This window comes from Aedes aegypti, chromosome 3 (assembly GCF_002204515.2).
Source record: "Aedes aegypti strain LVP_AGWG chromosome 3, AaegL5.0 Primary Assembly, whole genome shotgun sequence".
NCBI classification, from domain to species: Eukaryota; Metazoa; Arthropoda; class Insecta; order Diptera; family Culicidae; genus Aedes; species Aedes aegypti.
In genome coordinates, this window is record NC_035109.1 from 396,377,208 (window position 1) to 396,395,282 (window position 18,075).

The following is an 18,075-nucleotide window of genomic DNA, read 5'->3' on the forward strand; positions in this document are numbered from 1 at the left end:
AAATGAGTTTTAGAAGCTGAGCTTGCATATTAGAAATAAACCATATGAATTCAGAAGATATTCGCCGGATCCCGCTAGGAAACGCTTAAATCTCCATAAGAATCTTGCTAAGAATCCACAGAAATTCGCTAACACTCTAAAGTAGCTCGCTAGAAATCGACGTCTGAGACCTTAGGAATTTACAAAGAATTGACAGATCGGAATCTCTTAAAGATCACGCAAGAAACCTTTAATGCTCGATATGAATACCAAGATTTCGTTCAGTAAGTATTTTCAAGATTCCGCTGAAAATTCCTTAAAGAACATAGAATCCCGTAAGGATTCTCCAGAATACAGTTAGACAACTCCTAGACCAAGCTGGTGATCCGTGATAGCATTAGGAATGTTTTGATCGCATGCCTTATTAAAATGCTAATATGGCACGCATTATACTCCATCCTGAGCAACATTGGATTGTATCTTCAAATGTCTAACATTATACAGAGTCTATCGTATTCATTACATGCTTTATTTACCTTATTGAAAATAAAGTGTAGTTCCGACTGTGTTTGCAAACAGCGTTTAGAAGCAGCTGGTGGGTCATTTATTTATCCTGGTATTGTCAAAGAAGTTCTATAAAAAGCTGAGAGACCTGACTTTTTGCTTGGTTTGCATCTATTGTTATGGATACTTTTACATACGCTATACATGTAATCCCACAATAAAAGGAACAATGAGCTGAATAGGCGAGACGAAATTCATGATTGAAACTTTTTGTTGCTCTAGTGTCGATGCTTGTGCTTTGTTCAAAAGAGCTTTTCCAAATTTGAAAAAGAATGTGTATCACCTACCGACATACTCAAGTGAGCTGGTCATACAGCGGAAATGCCTGAGGAAAGATATTGAAACTCTAGTTGAGATACTCATAGAGATTAATTACTTTTTGAAACGTTGCAAGCACACGACCTTTTAGAAGTTTATAAGCGCGTACGGTTATACTAGCAGTTGAAGAATGTATTTAGAATTGTCTGGAAACTTTTATAGAGTGATTCGTAGAAAAACCTTTTTTTATTTCTCACTCAATTCCTGGACAAATTGAACTGAATGATTTTCTGGAAGTGTTAGGTAAGGTAGAATTACTGACATATTCCTAGAATAAATAAGGATTGCAAGATTAAATTATGAATACCTTGGAGTATCACTCATTGAATGGATACCGGATTTCAAAAGCATTATCATTGAAGCTCACTTTATTTTTTTTTTTTTTTTTTGGAAGAATCCCAAGTGAAATAAAGTGGAGAATCAAGACGAATTCTTACAAAAACTGCATAAAAAGTACACGATTTTTGGGTTAAGATAAAGATACATAAAAGCAAACCACCGTTTGTGCTGAAAATTTAACCCAATGGTCACTCGCTGGTGGTGATCAATCGGTCAAATTTTCAGCGCAAACGGCTGTCTGGTTCTCTAGATTTGTGCTCTTGAAAACTCGAGGTTTAGCTTCGACGTATCTTCACCTTGAAGAACTCTTTTTTTCTATCGATCAGCTCCCAGAACGCAGTTGTTTGTCTTAAATCAGTCAAACGAATGACAAATAACCAAGCATCAAACTTTTAAGCCGAAACTCAACTGGCGAGAATTTGGTCCCAGAACGCGAAACTTTTTCCATCGCTTGGGCTTTCCCGCGTCCATTTCAATTATGACCACCCTTCGTATATAAATTTGCAACTTCCAGTTCAGCCTTGGCCTTTGCCCTTCGCTTCGTATTTTCTATATACAGCATTGGACAATACATTGTCCAAAAATTGTCTTGAATAAACATGTACAGCTCGTATAAAGTTACAGGTTTGCCAAAGATACCATAAAGCTATACCATCAATTTTTTATTTGTCAAAATATCATTCTTATTTTGTTTACCGGCATATCGGTCTGTTATGCTTAAAGTAATAGGGAGGAAGTAGAAGAGAGCAATGAAAACTAGATTGATAGGCACCGCAAGGGAAAGGCGAGATAAATTTAATTAGATGTTAAAGGGGGCATACCATATAAAACAGCATTACTTGAAAAGTCCTTCCTTCTGGCTAATGTCCCCTATGGGAACGGCCTGGCGTGATGTTCGAAAAACACTACCAAGACAGACCTCAGGCCCCAGGCTGTCTTGGTAGTGTTATTAAAATCTTTATGATAAAAACAAAAAACTTTATTACAAAGATTGCTATATTTTGATCCTTGTTACTGTTTACTCCGAATCCTATTACCTTATGCCATGGCCCCAAAATGCATCTCCTCGAATGTACCCAGAATGTTGTTATCTCGAATTCACAATTACTCTGCATTCTATTTATTCGGTCCTAATGTGAATCAGGATTATGAAATACGGAGTAACGGTAAAATTCGGGAAAATGAAATTCGAGGTCATGGCATTCGTGGTAATGAGCTTCGGGATAATGGGGTATAATTGGGTTTCCATGTGATCAAAGTACTGTTATTAGGCTTGTCTGCATTTTTAGCGCTATTATTATGCCTATATGAATATCTAATGCTATTTTAGGACTTATTTATTAGTGCTTAATATTACTTGGATAAGATCTTACTTTCTGAACGACCATTCGGTATGGAAAATCGAAAAAAGTCGCAAATGTATTGTCCAATACTGTATGCTAACCACCATCTCATCGTCATTTTTAGCTTTATGAAATGCGCCAAGCAATAGTCTGGAGTCCAGAGACGTGCTGCCGAATAAGCAGCAAGCAGGCAATAAAAGTTTTTGACAGGTTTATCAGAGATTTTGAGAATGTAGTCGGATACCGAACTTTGGGCGGACGAAAATCGCATCGTAATGCGACCGGAGGGCTGTTTTCCAAAAACTTTGATTAAATTGCTGACGCCGGGGAGATGGGTGGACCGCTTTTCTATTTAGCACTTGCTAATTATTTATTAAATCGCATTTTTTTTCTTCTTCGACGAAACTTCGTGTCATTCGCAGGAGAACATTGGCCTGGTGGTACCGTGGATAATCGGATTCATCACCTTCATGGCGCTGGAAGCCGTGGCAATGGTGTACTCCAACGTTTTGCGGGATCATGTTAACAGGGTAAGTAATGTGTGAATGAGCGCATCGAGAGCAGAAGTTTGAAGGGCGTTTTTCTTTGTCATTACGTTGATTAAATCTGGGTTATTATCATGATTAAATTTCCATCTTCTTTCTGATGCTCAACCGTCCGTGCTACAGAGAAATCGTCGTTTCTGAGGAAGCAAATTAATTTCAGACGCTATTAGGCAACTCAAACGAGCCAAAGTAAATTGGATAATATGAGGCGAAACTGCTGCAGTTTTTGCTCACCCAGAGTTTGGGCCGTACAATTTCAATGATGAATTTTGGAAAAGAAAGTTCATCATACTATATCGTTTATGTTATAAGAACGGACGAATTAATTTGCGGCATTATTATGAATTACTTATTACTGACCACTAATATCATTGAGTAACAAGTTTTTGTCTCAAGCACCAAAATATAGCTATTTACTTAATTACAGATTGGTGAATCAATTGCCGTTTTCAAAAATATCATTGCACGTTTTGTTTTTGAGATATTGGCTGTTGAAAATGCTAAATTTGACTATTTCAGCCAAATTGCATACAAGTTGGCCAGCTTGTACAGCAAGTTATTTAATTAACTTGCCACAGAATTCAAACTTCATGTGTATAACAATACTTATCAACAAAGTTCATAATACTTTCGACGCTCAAAAGCTATTTTTTGATGGTTTAGATAAGTATTGTATTTTTGCATATGAAAGTTTCTGAGAACGACTTGAGAATCAGCAACACCAAATCTACTAGAGACATATAATTTAAATAATTTGATTCTTGAGACACGGAAATATGTCATTTTTGTTACGCTGTGTATTTCATTACCACACTGAATAATGGTTTCCTGTTTTCCATTCACAGCAATTCGATTCCCTTTGCAAAGCAGAAGTGGCCTTTTTCGTATCGCGAGCATTCATCAACGTAAGTGTATTTCCTAGTGAACTGTCAGCAGACCGAATTTCCCCGAAACAATAATTTGAACATTCATCTCCGCTTCGCATTCCTATTGCAGGCCCTGGCCATGTGGGCCGTCACACGCTTCTACAACCTTCTGCGGGCGGGCGTCACCTGGAAGGGACCGGAAGTGATCGAACTATGACACACCTCGAACGACACGGAGAAAACGCTGGCGTCTCTCCGTGACGAAACCCACCTGATAGTGCGCATCCGGGACACCGAGAATGACTGCGGCGGACAGTACAGTTCCACAGACGACGATGACGACGACGACGCTGACGGTGGCCATATTCGTACAGTCGGTGGCGTCGACGACGGCGACGATACTGATGACAATATGATTGATGCCTCGGGTGGGCGGGGAAAACACCACCGGAGCCGATCATGGCAGCAGTTATTCCGAGACGGATTCGGTTCCGACGACGGTGACAAGAGCGCCGGAAGTGGAAGCGAAGAGGACGATTCACTCCTCGTGGCTTACGATAGCAACTCCGTGGCATCCGTTTGACAATATCGAAAGCTGGCGCGGATGATGGCGGAGTTCCAACGGCAGGCGGACAGTGCCGTGTTGTTGTTTCTAATTATATTTTGTATTGAAGTTTATGCGCAGATTTTTATATTTTTCTAGACGACGTCCAGGATAGGATACCTATACTGTATTGTTATATTCGTGAGAGAACGAAGGTATTGAATCCCTGTACATAGCTTCCAACATGGGTGAGAATGTAAGCGGATGTCAGTACGAATGCAAACTTGTGTATGAAATGTCGAAGAGGAAACTAAACACAAAAGAACCATATTTACTTATTAGGCTAGGCTACACGCAAGACGGTGGCTCTTTATTTAGAGCAATCGACAGGTTACCATAAAATTCAAGAATACGGAACAAAAAACGTTGTGTAGAAATATACACATTATACATATATACTAAGAGTAGACAAGAGAAATACAAAACAAAAATCATAGGAGCAAAAACGGAATAAATAAAGTGAATGTGCTACGGTGAAGGTTATCACACCAAACCGAATCCGGACTCATGTTACTGATGCCGAAAGAAACGCCATGAATAAATCTTTGTTTTTCGTTTCGTTGTACTGTCCCCACAGTAGCTGATATAAATCATTGCAGTAAATTAATCTCCAGCACATTCCCCCCTAAACAATCATCTAATAGTAGAAAAAAGATGGTCATCACAACTGTCAGCAACGTTATACATCCCCGAACTGAGTATGACGAAATATGGAGAGAGTGTGTACAAGAAAAATTTGGGCTCATCGAAGTAGGCATGGCATAAGTAGGTACAGCTATGCCCCGATGTAGAACGTACTTTATCTGGGAGGTTTTCAGAAAACTTTTCGCCCAATATACCGTTACCCCGAATTTCATAACACCAAGTTTGTCATAACCATGAATAACACTTCTCCGAACTAATATTCGGGCTTAGGATTGAAGGGTGTACGGAATCAAATTGCTTCACTCACAAATATTTGGCAAAACTTGTATGTTTAACCAATCATCTTCAAACTTTCAGGGACTAAAATGAAGCATGTTGTGAACATTTTTCCATATTTTTTTTATTCAATGTAAAGTCCATATCCAAATGCACGAACTTTTCTCTTCACACTTCTCAGGTCCTGTACAACACTTAGACCAACTTTTTTGCGTGGCGGTCCATTTTTTCTTTATATATTCCTCCGATTTCATTTCCTTAGGATACTTCCAAAGTGTTTGCTTCATGATGGCCCAGTACTTTTTAATTAGCCGCAGTTCCGGTGCGTTTGGGGGTTGAGATGCTTCGGCACGAAATTGACCTTCTAAGCCTCTTTAGAATAATGGCACGAAGAAAAATCCGAATGCCATGAAGAAAACCGTAGGACCATCGTGTGACCTCAGAAGATGAAGTAGACGCTTTTGGAGGCATTCCTTTAGGTACACCTGCCCATTGACCGTTACAGTTGTCACAAATGGGGTGCTCCGCTTTCTACACACGCTTGCCAAATCATATATTTTTTGGCAAACTTTGACATCTTCTGCTTTCTAACGACCTCAGGAACATCGAATTTATGATGATCAGTGAAAAACTGGAGCCCCGGAAGCTACCGGAAGTCTGCTTTCACATACGTCTCATTATCCATAACGAGGCAATGTGGTTTCGTCAAATCTGAGCTTCCGTGCACATGTTTTACGTACATATTCTGCCGTACATTTTTTGCGATTAATAATTAAACGCTCGTGGTACCGATTAAAAACACAAGACACCGTAGAATGTACCATTCCCAGCTTTCTGCTTATGGCACGATGAGATAGATCCGGATTTTTGAGGCACGTGAGAAAAATTTCTTTGCGCGGCTGCTGTTCTTCTAAATTTATCTTCGCAATGATTGTACATTTGCTAGTGATACTCAGGATTGATAGAAACTCCTCTGCGAGGCAAAGGGGAGGCGATTTTGCCGTTTTTCTGAGGAGAAAAAAATGAACTCAAAATTTTCAACACAGATCCTTAAGCGATTCGAGTGAAAGTGCAAAAAAATTCGAGGATTTTTTCAGGTACTCTCTCTCTTTCGTTGCGATGCTCACCATAACTCACACTTCAAAACAACTTTTGAGTCTGCCGCCCGAACAGACAGTCCTCGGGGAGTTGTAAGAGTACTCTTTTTTGATGGAATTTTACTCTGTTGTGTATTGTCCTGTGTCTTCCTCGCTCATTTTTCGTTGCCTCTCTGCTTAGCATTTTTTAATTCCCTCGCAAAGAGGCAAAGGCAGCACGCTGCTCTAGAGTATGTCACCGAACTCTGATGATGTTGAGGAGAATTATCAAGCCTGGTGATACTTACAGAGCGTAATAAATACACATTGAACAAATTACACCCAAAATTCAAATAGAAAATACCTAACGGGTAAAAGTTACAGTTATTTAAAAGTGGAAAAATAAGTTATTTAAAAAAAGTAAAATAAGTCACACAAAGGGGCGGGAAGATATATGAGTCGAACTCTAATCAAATTCCGTTAGGTACGTCTTCGTCCATGCGATTTCGGTGAAAAAGTGCAAAGCGGATACTTGAACTGAAGTTATTTATCGAAATACTGTTTGCTTGCATTCTTTGTGTACAAGTGGACGAACCATAACAGCTTTCACAAAATTATGCAACAGAACTAGTGAAGATAAATAAAACGAAACAGTTGATAAATCAGTTTCCAGTTGAATTCCAGGAGCAAACTATGCGACTTGGCCTATTGAACAACATTTGACATGAACTTTCTTCGTCTTTAGAGTATTGTGTATACATATGCGCCGAAATATCTGTAATCGGCGTTATCATCAGGACATTTTTGAACAGTTGACCACGGCGGCAGATAAAAATGTTACATGGATTCAAATAACTGTCATGCATTTTTATGGAATAATTCTTAAATGTGAATGTATCTAAAAAAGAATTTCCAAAATTATTCTTCTGAAAGTCCTGAAGGAATTGCTGCAGCTAACCCTAAAAAAATGTGGTGTAGTGATGAAATCCCTAAAAAAATTTTAACGAGATATTCTTGAAAAAAAAAAAAATTGAAGGATCCTCTGGAAAAAATCTTTCAGCAATGTTCGAGGTAGCTCTTCAGGTAATTCATGAAGAAGCTGCAAAAATTCAAACAGAAATATATCGAGAAGTTCTTTAAAACTTGCTTGATGAAACAATGGATAAACCCTTGAAAACATCCAGAAGAAATCGTAGGGAAACTCTTGTGAAAATTATGAAAAGAAATTCAAGTGCATACCTTAGAGCAGGGCTGTTAAATGTCATGAATATGAGGTGACTTCGGAAATAATAGTTCACGCAATAAGTTGCAGACTGATTAAAAATCACGTCGTACAAAGAGGCTTCCCGAGTTGGATTATTACGACGAGTGCTGTTGAAATAGAGTTCTGTTACAAGTTGTGTACAAAGTTTTTCTGCAACATCGTTAAAAGCCACTTGATGGCATCAGAATATTTATATTTCTGAAAATTGTTGTGTAAATATTCATTACGCAACTCGTAAAAATTGCGCAATGAAAAGGCGTTGCGCAACTAAAATCAGTCATGTAATGACTCTTACCACACTGAGTCATTCAAAATAGGATTAGCCTATTGCGATGAGAAATTTATAAAAATCTATTTGCCGGAGGAGCTCTAGATGGAATTTGAGAGGAACCTTTGGCGGAATTCCTTTTTGTATAAAAACTTAGACAATTTTTTGACAGAATTCATGCAGTATTATTTGCCAAATCCCCGCAAATTTTCTTAGGCTACGTGTTTCAAAAAAATCATGGAAAGACCGTTGAGAAATTAAAGAAGAAGCTTCCATCTTAGCCGTTCCTAAAATAATATTCTAATAAAGTTTTTAAAATAATCCTTACAGGAACGGATAGTTTCTAAAGTGGTCAATTGAAAAAGTCCTGCAGTAGTTGCCATTAAAAAAAGGTTTCTTTCTGTATTTTTTAAATATATTTTTTGGATAATTTCTGCTTGATTGTTTAGAATTTTACTGGTGAAGGTTCACAAAAATAATAAGTTTTTTTCTAAAGATCTACTGGAGAACTTAAGCGAGAAATTCCAAGACTCATTCATGAAAAGATCTTTGAAACAAACATTTTCGCATCCAATAAAAAATCGTACCATTGAATAATGCATAATTGAATACATTTGAAATCTAACTAGTTACTGGAAAACTCAAAGACAAGTCTTAACCTAAACTCCGAACATAAACCTGGTGTTGTTCTTGGAAGCAGGGTTGGGAAAAGTTCTGAAATTCACACTACAGTAGGCAAGCGCAGCAAATCAGAGTCAGCGGAGCCAGTGAAACTCACGCCTATTGCTGCTGTGGGCAAAATGCCTTGAAAATAGCAAAATACCCGTTGCTAAAGGCATCCCAAAACTACTGTAGAAAAATGTTCTATTTCCCGCATTTACAGTGTTACTTGGGAGGCGGATGACCCCTTTATAGCGTTCGAATACCCGTAAGCTAGAGTAAGAGCTTTTCGCTCGCAGGGTCGGCTTTAGACGAGAGGCTAATCAAGGCTCAATAAATGGCAAAACACTCTAAACTAGTTTTACACAGCTTTCTTAGAATTACTCACTATATGTGGATTTGTGTGGGTACAGGTGGTTGGCCGGCCGGCTTCTATACGGCTGCTACTGGTCAGGATGGCAAATGCGGTGCTTGAGGACGTACTAATGGGCTTGTAAACCAATATCCGTTAGGGTTCTATCCAGCGTGGAGGTACAACGCCTGAATCTGGACTATAGGCTGAGGTTCCTGTCGGGAATAACCTCGTTCGACGTTGGAAGGGGATCCGATGTTCAATCTGGTAGACCTTCCCGCTTTACAGCCCTGATCTGGACCAGAGTAGGTTTCGGTCCACGGACCAGGCTTTTAGGTCAAGCGTTATTGGGTCCTAATCACACAAAGGGACATCATTTGGAGGTTAGATTTACGGGTGCTACTGGGCAAACATAATAGGGCACATGTACATGGACATTAACCATCATACCTGATTCGCAAACTTAACGGCTAATTTGAATGGACAAACCGCCACTAAAACTTTCCAACTTCACCGAGACTTAATGGGCGAACTAGTATCTTCGAGGTGGATCTCTGGATATTTGCGCTAAGAGCTAACTTCCTTCTTTGGCGGTCACGGTATGAAAGAGAGCGAGTTTTCTGTCCAATGTACCCAGTAGCCTACCTTTTTGTGTGATATTCCCTTTTTCCATCTCCTTTTAGCCGTCCTTTATGAAACTCGCGACAATACCTCATAACGCAACCATCAAGCAGCTTTTAATGTGTTCTGTGTTGTGTACTAATTGTGTTTTACAAACTTTGTTCTTAATGTTACATTTTGAAGAAATTGGTTTTTATTTAATTTATTCTGTGTGCATGCTCTTATTTTATTCCTAGCTAATTATTTTAATAATGTTTAGGTAAATGTTTTGTACATAGTATTTTAATAACAAATAACACTCTAGAACGTTACAATTTTTACGGACTATTTTAATACGTTTATTCTCGGCAAACTTAATAAAGATTTTATGCTCCAACGGTAACAACAGCCTTCAATGACACTACCGATTAAGAAAATTCATGTACCGTTTTGTCTCAAATTCCGAACACTCGGCTTTTGAATGGCGATTTGATTGAAATGTTTCGCTGAAATATGTCAACAAACAACAAAGAAATGGCAGTCAATTGCAATTCAATTTTAACGTCTCCAATATAATTTATACCGCGGGAGATGATTCTCTAGTTTGAGACCAGTAGAATCAGCTCAGATAAATTTATTTGCGAAATTATTCATTTGAATACTGTTTATTCGTGCTGTTCGGAATTTGAATCAAGGTGTTCGGAATATGAGACAGAATAAACACAGTGTTCGGCATTTGAATCAAAATGTTGTTCCACACTTTTACGTAAAAACCATAATAAAACTAATTAAATCAACATTATTATTGGTACACCCAACAGCTAACAGTTAGACTTTGTGAAGAAACTCAAATTTACACTAATATCAGCCAATTTATATCAATCAGATGCATTTGAAGCCACTGTTGGCCTTAAGTGTTCGGAATATGAGTCAAAACGGTACTTGAGTATTAATCATTCCATACAGAGTCGTCAATTTATATCTTTGATTATTAGATTAAGGAAATCACTCAGAAAATCAAAAAAAAAAAGTTGGATACTGTTTGTCTATTTCAACAATTTCGATTCCATCATGTTTATCTCACAATTTATAAGCGAAGCATCAAAGATTGTTAGAAGGAAAAAGATAACCGACTCTCGTCTTTTATGGCGACATGAATAGCGCCGCTCTGCTGAGTCAAAAGCTAACTAATATGCAACGTTCTCCTAGTGACCACCAGATGTTGAAGTGTTCGTTTATGATATTCACGCTTGAAAAAAGGTACACAACTGAAACGGGGATGTCCGATATTGTCAATCATCTCTTAATAGCATAAAATGTGAGAAAAAGAAGAAAAAACCAGCACATGAACATTTTTTAGTATGTATAAAAATTACTCAAGCTTTGTGTTGGTCCAGAAGAGCCTGATGTTATGTGAGTCGTACTCACTTCTGTGTAACATTTTTTAAGCGTGGTTGTTTTGATTTCTTCCACTTTTCATATTTTGATTGCACGATAATTTGAATTTAGCTGAATATAATGTTTACGCGCTTTTAACTCAACAGATGGCAGCAGTGTTACTTGAATAGCGTGTCGTCGGCAAAATATATGGCAAACTAAAGAGTCGATCATCTTTTTCCTTTTAACATCTCTTCCCGAGATGTTTTGAGTCAATCTTTTTAGTGATCAATGTCAGATTTTAGTGCTCAATGCAATGCAAAGGTATTCTGGGCAGTTTAGGAACTTAATGAACAATATACATGAAAAAGTTCACACCAGTGTTGCCAGATCATCAATAAAACATCTTTAATTTATAAAAATAATACAACTTGATACACGCAAAAAAATTGTGCGGTAAGAACTACTATTTTAGGGGGTTATCTTAAGCCAGGCCTGCCCAACCTTTTTGAACCGCGGGCCAAATCGCAGAAATGATTTTGTGTCGCGGGCCACATTTTTAAACGCACAAATATTCCCATGAAGTCTTACAAAAGCCTGTAAATGAAGTTCAAAAAACCTGACAAAAATCAGTGAATGGAGTCAATTTCATTTGAAGAAATATTAAAAAAAAGCTTAACAGTAATTAAGCATTCTGCTGGACATTGTGAAAATCCCTTTCAAAATAATATGATAATATAGTCCATAATATTTAGAATAGAATCTATCCTAGAAATTTTTAATCCTGTGAGATTGATACTAGGGATTTTTTTCAATTGTACTCCGAATTTTGTCAGAATCCGACTTAATATTCTTAGCATGAACCGGAATGATAAAACTCTGATCACGCTTTTACGAAAATCCTGGTCAGAATGTCCAAGATATTACAAGAGTGGTGCCTAGGATTCCTTCAGAATCTCACTCAATAATTATTATGAAATGCCACCTAGAATTCTTTGAAAATTCTAAAAAGTATTTCAAAAGAAACCTGCTCATATTTTTATTACAAATTCGTTTTGTGTTCTGGCAAAATGTTACATAGCGTTATGTTGTAATCTTCCCCAGGATTCTAGGAAATTATGTATTGAGTTACCGCAAAGAGCTATGGAAAATAATGGACGGGTACAGCTTTCCCGGGAAGCTCACAAGACTAATAAGAGCAACGATGGACGGTGTGCAGAATAGCGTGAAGATTTCGGGTGAATATTCCAGTTCGTTCGAATCCCGCCGGGGACTTCGACAGGGTGATGGACTTTCGTGCCTGCTGTTCAACATCGCGCTAGAAGGTGTCATGCGGAGAGCCGGGTTCAATAACCGAGGTACGATTTTCACAAGATCTAGCCAATTTGTTTGCTTCGCGGATGATATGGATATTGTCGGCAGAACATTTGGAACGGTGGCAGATCTGTACACCCGCCTGAAACGTGAAGCGACAAAAGTTGGCCTGATGGTGAATGCGTCAAAAACAAAGTACATGCTGATAGGCGGAACCGAGCGCGACAGAGCCCGCCTGGGAAGCAGTGTTACGATAGACGGGGATATTTTTGAGGTGGTTGATGAGTTCGTCTACCTCGGATCCTTGTTAACGGCTGATAACAACGTTAGTCGTGAAATACGGAGACGCATCATCAGTGGAAGTCGCGCCTACTATGGGCTCCAGAAGAAGCTGCGGTCGAGAAAGATTCACCCTCGCACCAAATGTACCATGTACAAAACGCTTATAAGACCGGTGGTCCTCTATGGACATGAAGCATGGACCATGCTGGAAGAGGACCTGCAAGCACTTGGAGTGTTCGAACGAAGGGTGCTTAGGACGATCTTTGGCGGAGTACAGGAAAACGGTGTGTGGCGGCGGAGAATGAACCACGAGCTCGCTAGGCTCTTCGGCGAACCCAGTATCCAGAAGGTTGCGAAAGCCGGAAGGGTGCGCTGGGCAGGGCATGTTGCAAGACTACCGGACAACAATCCTGCAAAGATGGTGTTCGCGTCGAATCCGGTTGGCACAAGAAGGCGAGGAGCACAGCGAGCGAGGTGGCTTGATCAGGTGCAACAAGATCTGGAGAACGTGGGCCAAAATCGAAGTTGGAGAGACACAGCCATGGACCGAGTAAATTGGCGTAACATCGTTAACGAGATTTTATCAAATAAATTGATGTAATACCAACTAAATAAATAATAAATGTATTGAGTTCGTTGAAAATCCTGGCTTTGGAATCCTGTTAAAAATTCTGTGAGAATCTTGCCAATGTTAAGACTGATTTGCTGCTCACAAGAAAAGTAATCGCCTATCTCGATGCGTGGGAAATAACTTGCATGAAATGGTAAAGAAAATCACATTTCTTTAATCGGAGTACTCAGTTGAGAAAAAATGTCATTTCAAGTGGGGCTCCCTAAAGGATTTTTTTTGACCCATCCACTCAAGGAATTGCTTTACTTTTCTCGAGCGAAACAGCATACTCAGCTTTACCCACGAAAGTCGTGTCCAGAATTCTTAAAAAATCCTGTTCAAGATTTTGTAAAATGCCCGCCTTTTCTATAATCCTATCAAGGATAAATGTCGAATGAATGAATGTAGAAGGAAGTCATGGTAGAAACATTGTTGAAACACTCCGAATTGGAGATTTTGAATTTGAATCATCCATACAATTCAATATCTAAGAAGGTTAAAAAACAAAACAAGTTAAATAATTACTATGCTAGAATATGATATTGAAACTAAATTGAAAATTAAATAGGCTTGGTATGTTCTAACTTTGGGTTGGTAGAATATTCAGCAGGCAAAATATAAGAAGAATCTTCGAACCCTCCGCGGGCCGCATAAAATGGAGTCGCGGGCCGGATGCGGCCCGCGGGCCGTACGTTGGGCAGCCCTGTCTTAAGCGCTCGCACCGGTAATTTTCAGCAGACCAGAAATGCGCTCGATTTTACCATGTGTAACCGTTTGGTTACAAAATCTCATGATTGTTTTTTAATTTGTGCATGTTGTTGAGAAACTGTAGTGTTTTTTATAGATTTTGTTAGTGTTGGGTTAGTAGAATTAGTAGGATAAAATGTTTGTGATAGTAGGATAAGCAGATGGTAATTACATGTTTTGTGGAACATAGTGGGGCTCGATGGTAGAAAAGGGCGAAGAAATCAACTGTGGTAAAATGGGCGAAAATAGAACTGGATGGGTGGTGAGCGACCTACAAGGAAGGATAATGGAGGGATAAGGAACGATTGGAAAACTGGAAGGAAAAGGAGGGCTTTGTAAGACTTAGGGAGTCAACCATTGCTCATTAGCAATCCGGCGTCAGTGATAGTAAGTCGTGAGTGAGTTGAACCATTTGTGAAACGGCAGTGAACGACCAGTAGTGCCAGCCATAGTTCGTTCAGGACCTTTTTTTCTTGCTTTTGCGTAATCTTTGATTACCACAGCCTCACGCTGCACGATAGGTCAAGCTGAGTCTTGAACCTGTGCTCTCCGGCTCCGTATCCGCCACTGAGCTCTTCTCGAACCGCACGGTTCTAATTACCAAGGAGAACCCTTCTCGGCGTGGCCAATACGGTCTCGTCCGTGGTCCGTCGATAGCGTCAACGAAGGGAACGCCGTAGACCCCCAAGCTACTTTAGTAGCCGTACAGTGGCAAGCCGCCATTGTACCCTGCCAAAGTAATCCACTATTGCTTTGTGCGTGCCCAAGCTAGAAAACCGCCATCTTCCAGAAGACCAAGCTACCGAACCAACTCACCAGAACACCAAGCCACGGAACCATCTGCGAGCGCTCGCCAACGTCGTCCAGCAACACCACCGGTACGTACCGAACAACGGAAACCATCTAGCCCTAGAATTTCCCACAATAGCCCAATAAACCCCATATTAGTAAAGTTGAATAAATCCCTTTTAATTGCAACCCACATTCAAGTTCATTATAATCTTTAAAAATTCCATAGTTTCTGCACCCGTTGTTCCGCGTAGCCCCTCCGAATTACCCAGTAGCATGCCGACCCTGCGACACAGTTCAGGGGTCTCATGCTACTGAGCTAGTTAACCGGGAGTCTTGGTTCTGCCGTGAGCCTATAGAGCAGCATCAGCGTGAGTCTCAGTTAGTCTCACATGTATGTAGTCGAAATCAGATTGTTGTAAATTACTTCTGTCAAATGTACCAGTTATATGGTGGGATATACCGTAAACATAGTAAAATGGTCTAAAATTCCATGGTAGTTTCAAGAATGGGCGTAGTCAGCTACAATAGTAATAATTACCACAGAATTTTTTCCCGTGTACGTTCAAATATAATTTGGAATAATAAGAGCTTTTTATTTATTTCATGCTGTTAAAGATTAAAATTATTTTCAATAATTCACCTAAAAATATGTAACCTGGAAACACTTTTGTGAACTTCTTTTATTTTCTTATTTGCTTAGTTCTTTATCAGCCAAGGGTACCTGAATTTTGCATTTAGGCAATACATTCTTCGTCAAAATACAAGATTTCTTCGCATTTTATATAAAAAATCGACTTATTAAACTGTAGGTCGCGACCCCCAGAGATTTGTTAGCTTCTTTCTGGTGGGTCACGAAAAACATCTCAATAATTGTTTTGGAATTTCTCCTCGAACTGTGACAAAAGGTTTGAAACTGTTCTTTTTTTGTCTATTTCAAGATTTTTTCCAGTGTGCTTGAAAATGATTTGGAACCGATGATCAAAATGCATTCTATTTTTTTAGAATGAGTTCTGATTGAAACATCTGAATAACGATGCTAAAAAATGAAACTGTAAGCGATTGAACCCAGCTGTCAAAATCTTTTGTTAGAAACAAAACTTATTTCTTATATTACAAAAGTATTACGTATATATAGTGCAGTGTTTCGCATCTACGCTACTGAAAACAATTTGGAAAGATGACGAAGTTTATGTGACAAACTTCAAAACCATACAACAATTTAATCAATAATTTTAAATATTTTGTGGTACCGTTTTGTCTTAAATTCCGAACAGACTCATATTCCGAACACTCGGTTTTTGTATGGCGATTTGGTTGAAATGTTTCGCTGAAATATGTCATCAATTAACCCGGAAATGGCAGTCAATTGCAATTCATTTTCAACGTCTACCAATCTATTTTATACCTCGGGAGTAGTGATGATTCTCTAGTTAGAGACCAATAGAACTAACTGAGATGAATTTATTTGCAAAATAATTCATTTGAATATGATTTATTCGTGCTGTTCGGAATTTGAATTAAGGTGTTCGGAATATAAGACAGAATGAATACAGTGTTCGGTATTTGAATTAAAATCTTGTTCCATACTTGTACGTAAAAACAATACTGAACAAGTTTCAATAAACAATTTCATCAGCAAGCCCAACAAATAGCAGTTAGACTTTGTGAAGAAATTAAAATGTTCACAAATATCAGCTAATTTATGCCTATCAGATGCATTTGAAGTCACTGTTGGCATTAAGTGTTCGGAATATGAGTCAAAACGGTATAACGATGGAAAAGAATATTTCGATGTTAGCAATATAAGTGGCATTGAAATATTAGAAACATCGTGAACTCTGTAATTTAAACGTGCTTGATGCATGTCTTGTTCCATATGAAATATGAATGAAAAACAAATTAACGATTTCTCAATATTTTTCACCTTTTGGGTCACGAAGAATATATATGACGGCTAGGTGAGTCACTTGTTCGAAAAGTTTCGGAACCTATACCTTATACGATTCAAATGTGCCGAATGTATCTATGCCTGATAGTTTCGAAATTATTAATTGAAAAATGTATGCAAAATCATGGGTTTTGTCTAATTCGCAATCACTGGGACGATTAGCATAAATATTTGGTTTTCCACATGTTTCAAGTTAAAAAAAAAATAGCTGAGATCGGTGATGATCACACGTGCTACACTTGGTATGGAATGACCCATATTTTTACGATCATTTATTTAGTTAGGCACTCTGTAGATTCATCTATAAAGGAAATATAAAAGGAATCTTCATCGAAATTTATAGAAGATCTAATTAAGGAGTTTCAAGGAAAAATCCTGGTTAAAGCCCTAGAATTATTTCTAAACAAATTTATGAAGTGCTCATAGATATATTACTCGAGGAATCCTTGATGATATACCTGGAGAAATCTGTATCTTGGTAGCATACTCTGAGGTATTCCTGGAAAAAATTCAGGAGCAAACCATGTAAGAACTCTTATAAAAATTAATTCTTGTAGTAAATTCAAGAGAAGCTCATGGAGATATCCTTGAAGGTACTTCAGGATATATTGTTCGAGGATTAAAATGAGGCCGCCTTGAAATAATCACCTAAAGGATTCTGAATGTAACCCATGGGGGAATTCTTGGGCAAATTCTTGATGAAGGCATAACGTCCCCACTGGGACAGTGCTTGCTTCTCAGCTTAGTGTTCTTATGAGCACACAGTTATTACTGACAGCTTTCTTTGTCTAAGCTGCCATTTTTGCATTCGTATATCGTGAGGCAAACACGATGATACTCTATGCTCGGGGAAGTCAAGGAGTTGTCCATTACGAAAAAATCGTGGATCGACCGTGGATCGACCAGGAATCGAACCTAGACACTTACGGCATGGCTTTGCTTTGTGGCCGTGGACTCTAGACTAAGGAAGAAATCTTTTAAGGTGAAACTCCTTTGAATGTACTAATAAATGTATAAAAGTAATGGTACACAAAAAATATTCTCCTATTTGTTGGTAATAGTGAAGTTATAATTGATAAGACGTTGTTGCCAGTAATCGCTACTTCAATTTGAGTCTTTTCCCCTTCGACTAAATAAGATTGCTTGATGTCGTACGTAACCATCAACGTATCTGACAGCCCTGCAAGCGAGCAGCCGGCGTGAAATTAGAAAAATAAAAAAAGCGAAATGCTGTGATCAAGTGATTGTTTTTAGCACGGTTTGGTGAAATTTTAAGTTGTTTTCATCAGAAATCCACTAGTAATTG

At 38.6% G+C, this 18,075-nt stretch overlaps 1 protein-coding gene across 3 annotated transcripts in view; it reads left to right on the forward strand.

Annotated features, from left to right (window-relative positions):
• Window positions 1-5,060, forward strand: part of LOC110679619 — a 94,131-nt gene extending 89,071 nt beyond the window's left edge. For all 3 annotated transcript variants that reach the window (XM_021854919.1, XM_021854920.1, XM_021854921.1), the window contains exons 6-8: window positions 2,966-3,073; window positions 3,934-3,993; window positions 4,085-5,060. In XM_021854919.1, the coding sequence (XP_021710611.1) occupies window positions 2,966-3,073; window positions 3,934-3,993; window positions 4,085-4,171 (255 nt within the window). In that variant the 3' untranslated portion in view covers window positions 4,172-5,060. The remainder of the gene's footprint in view (window positions 1-2,965; window positions 3,074-3,933; window positions 3,994-4,084) is intronic.
• Window positions 5,061-18,075: the final 13,015 nt, after the last annotated feature.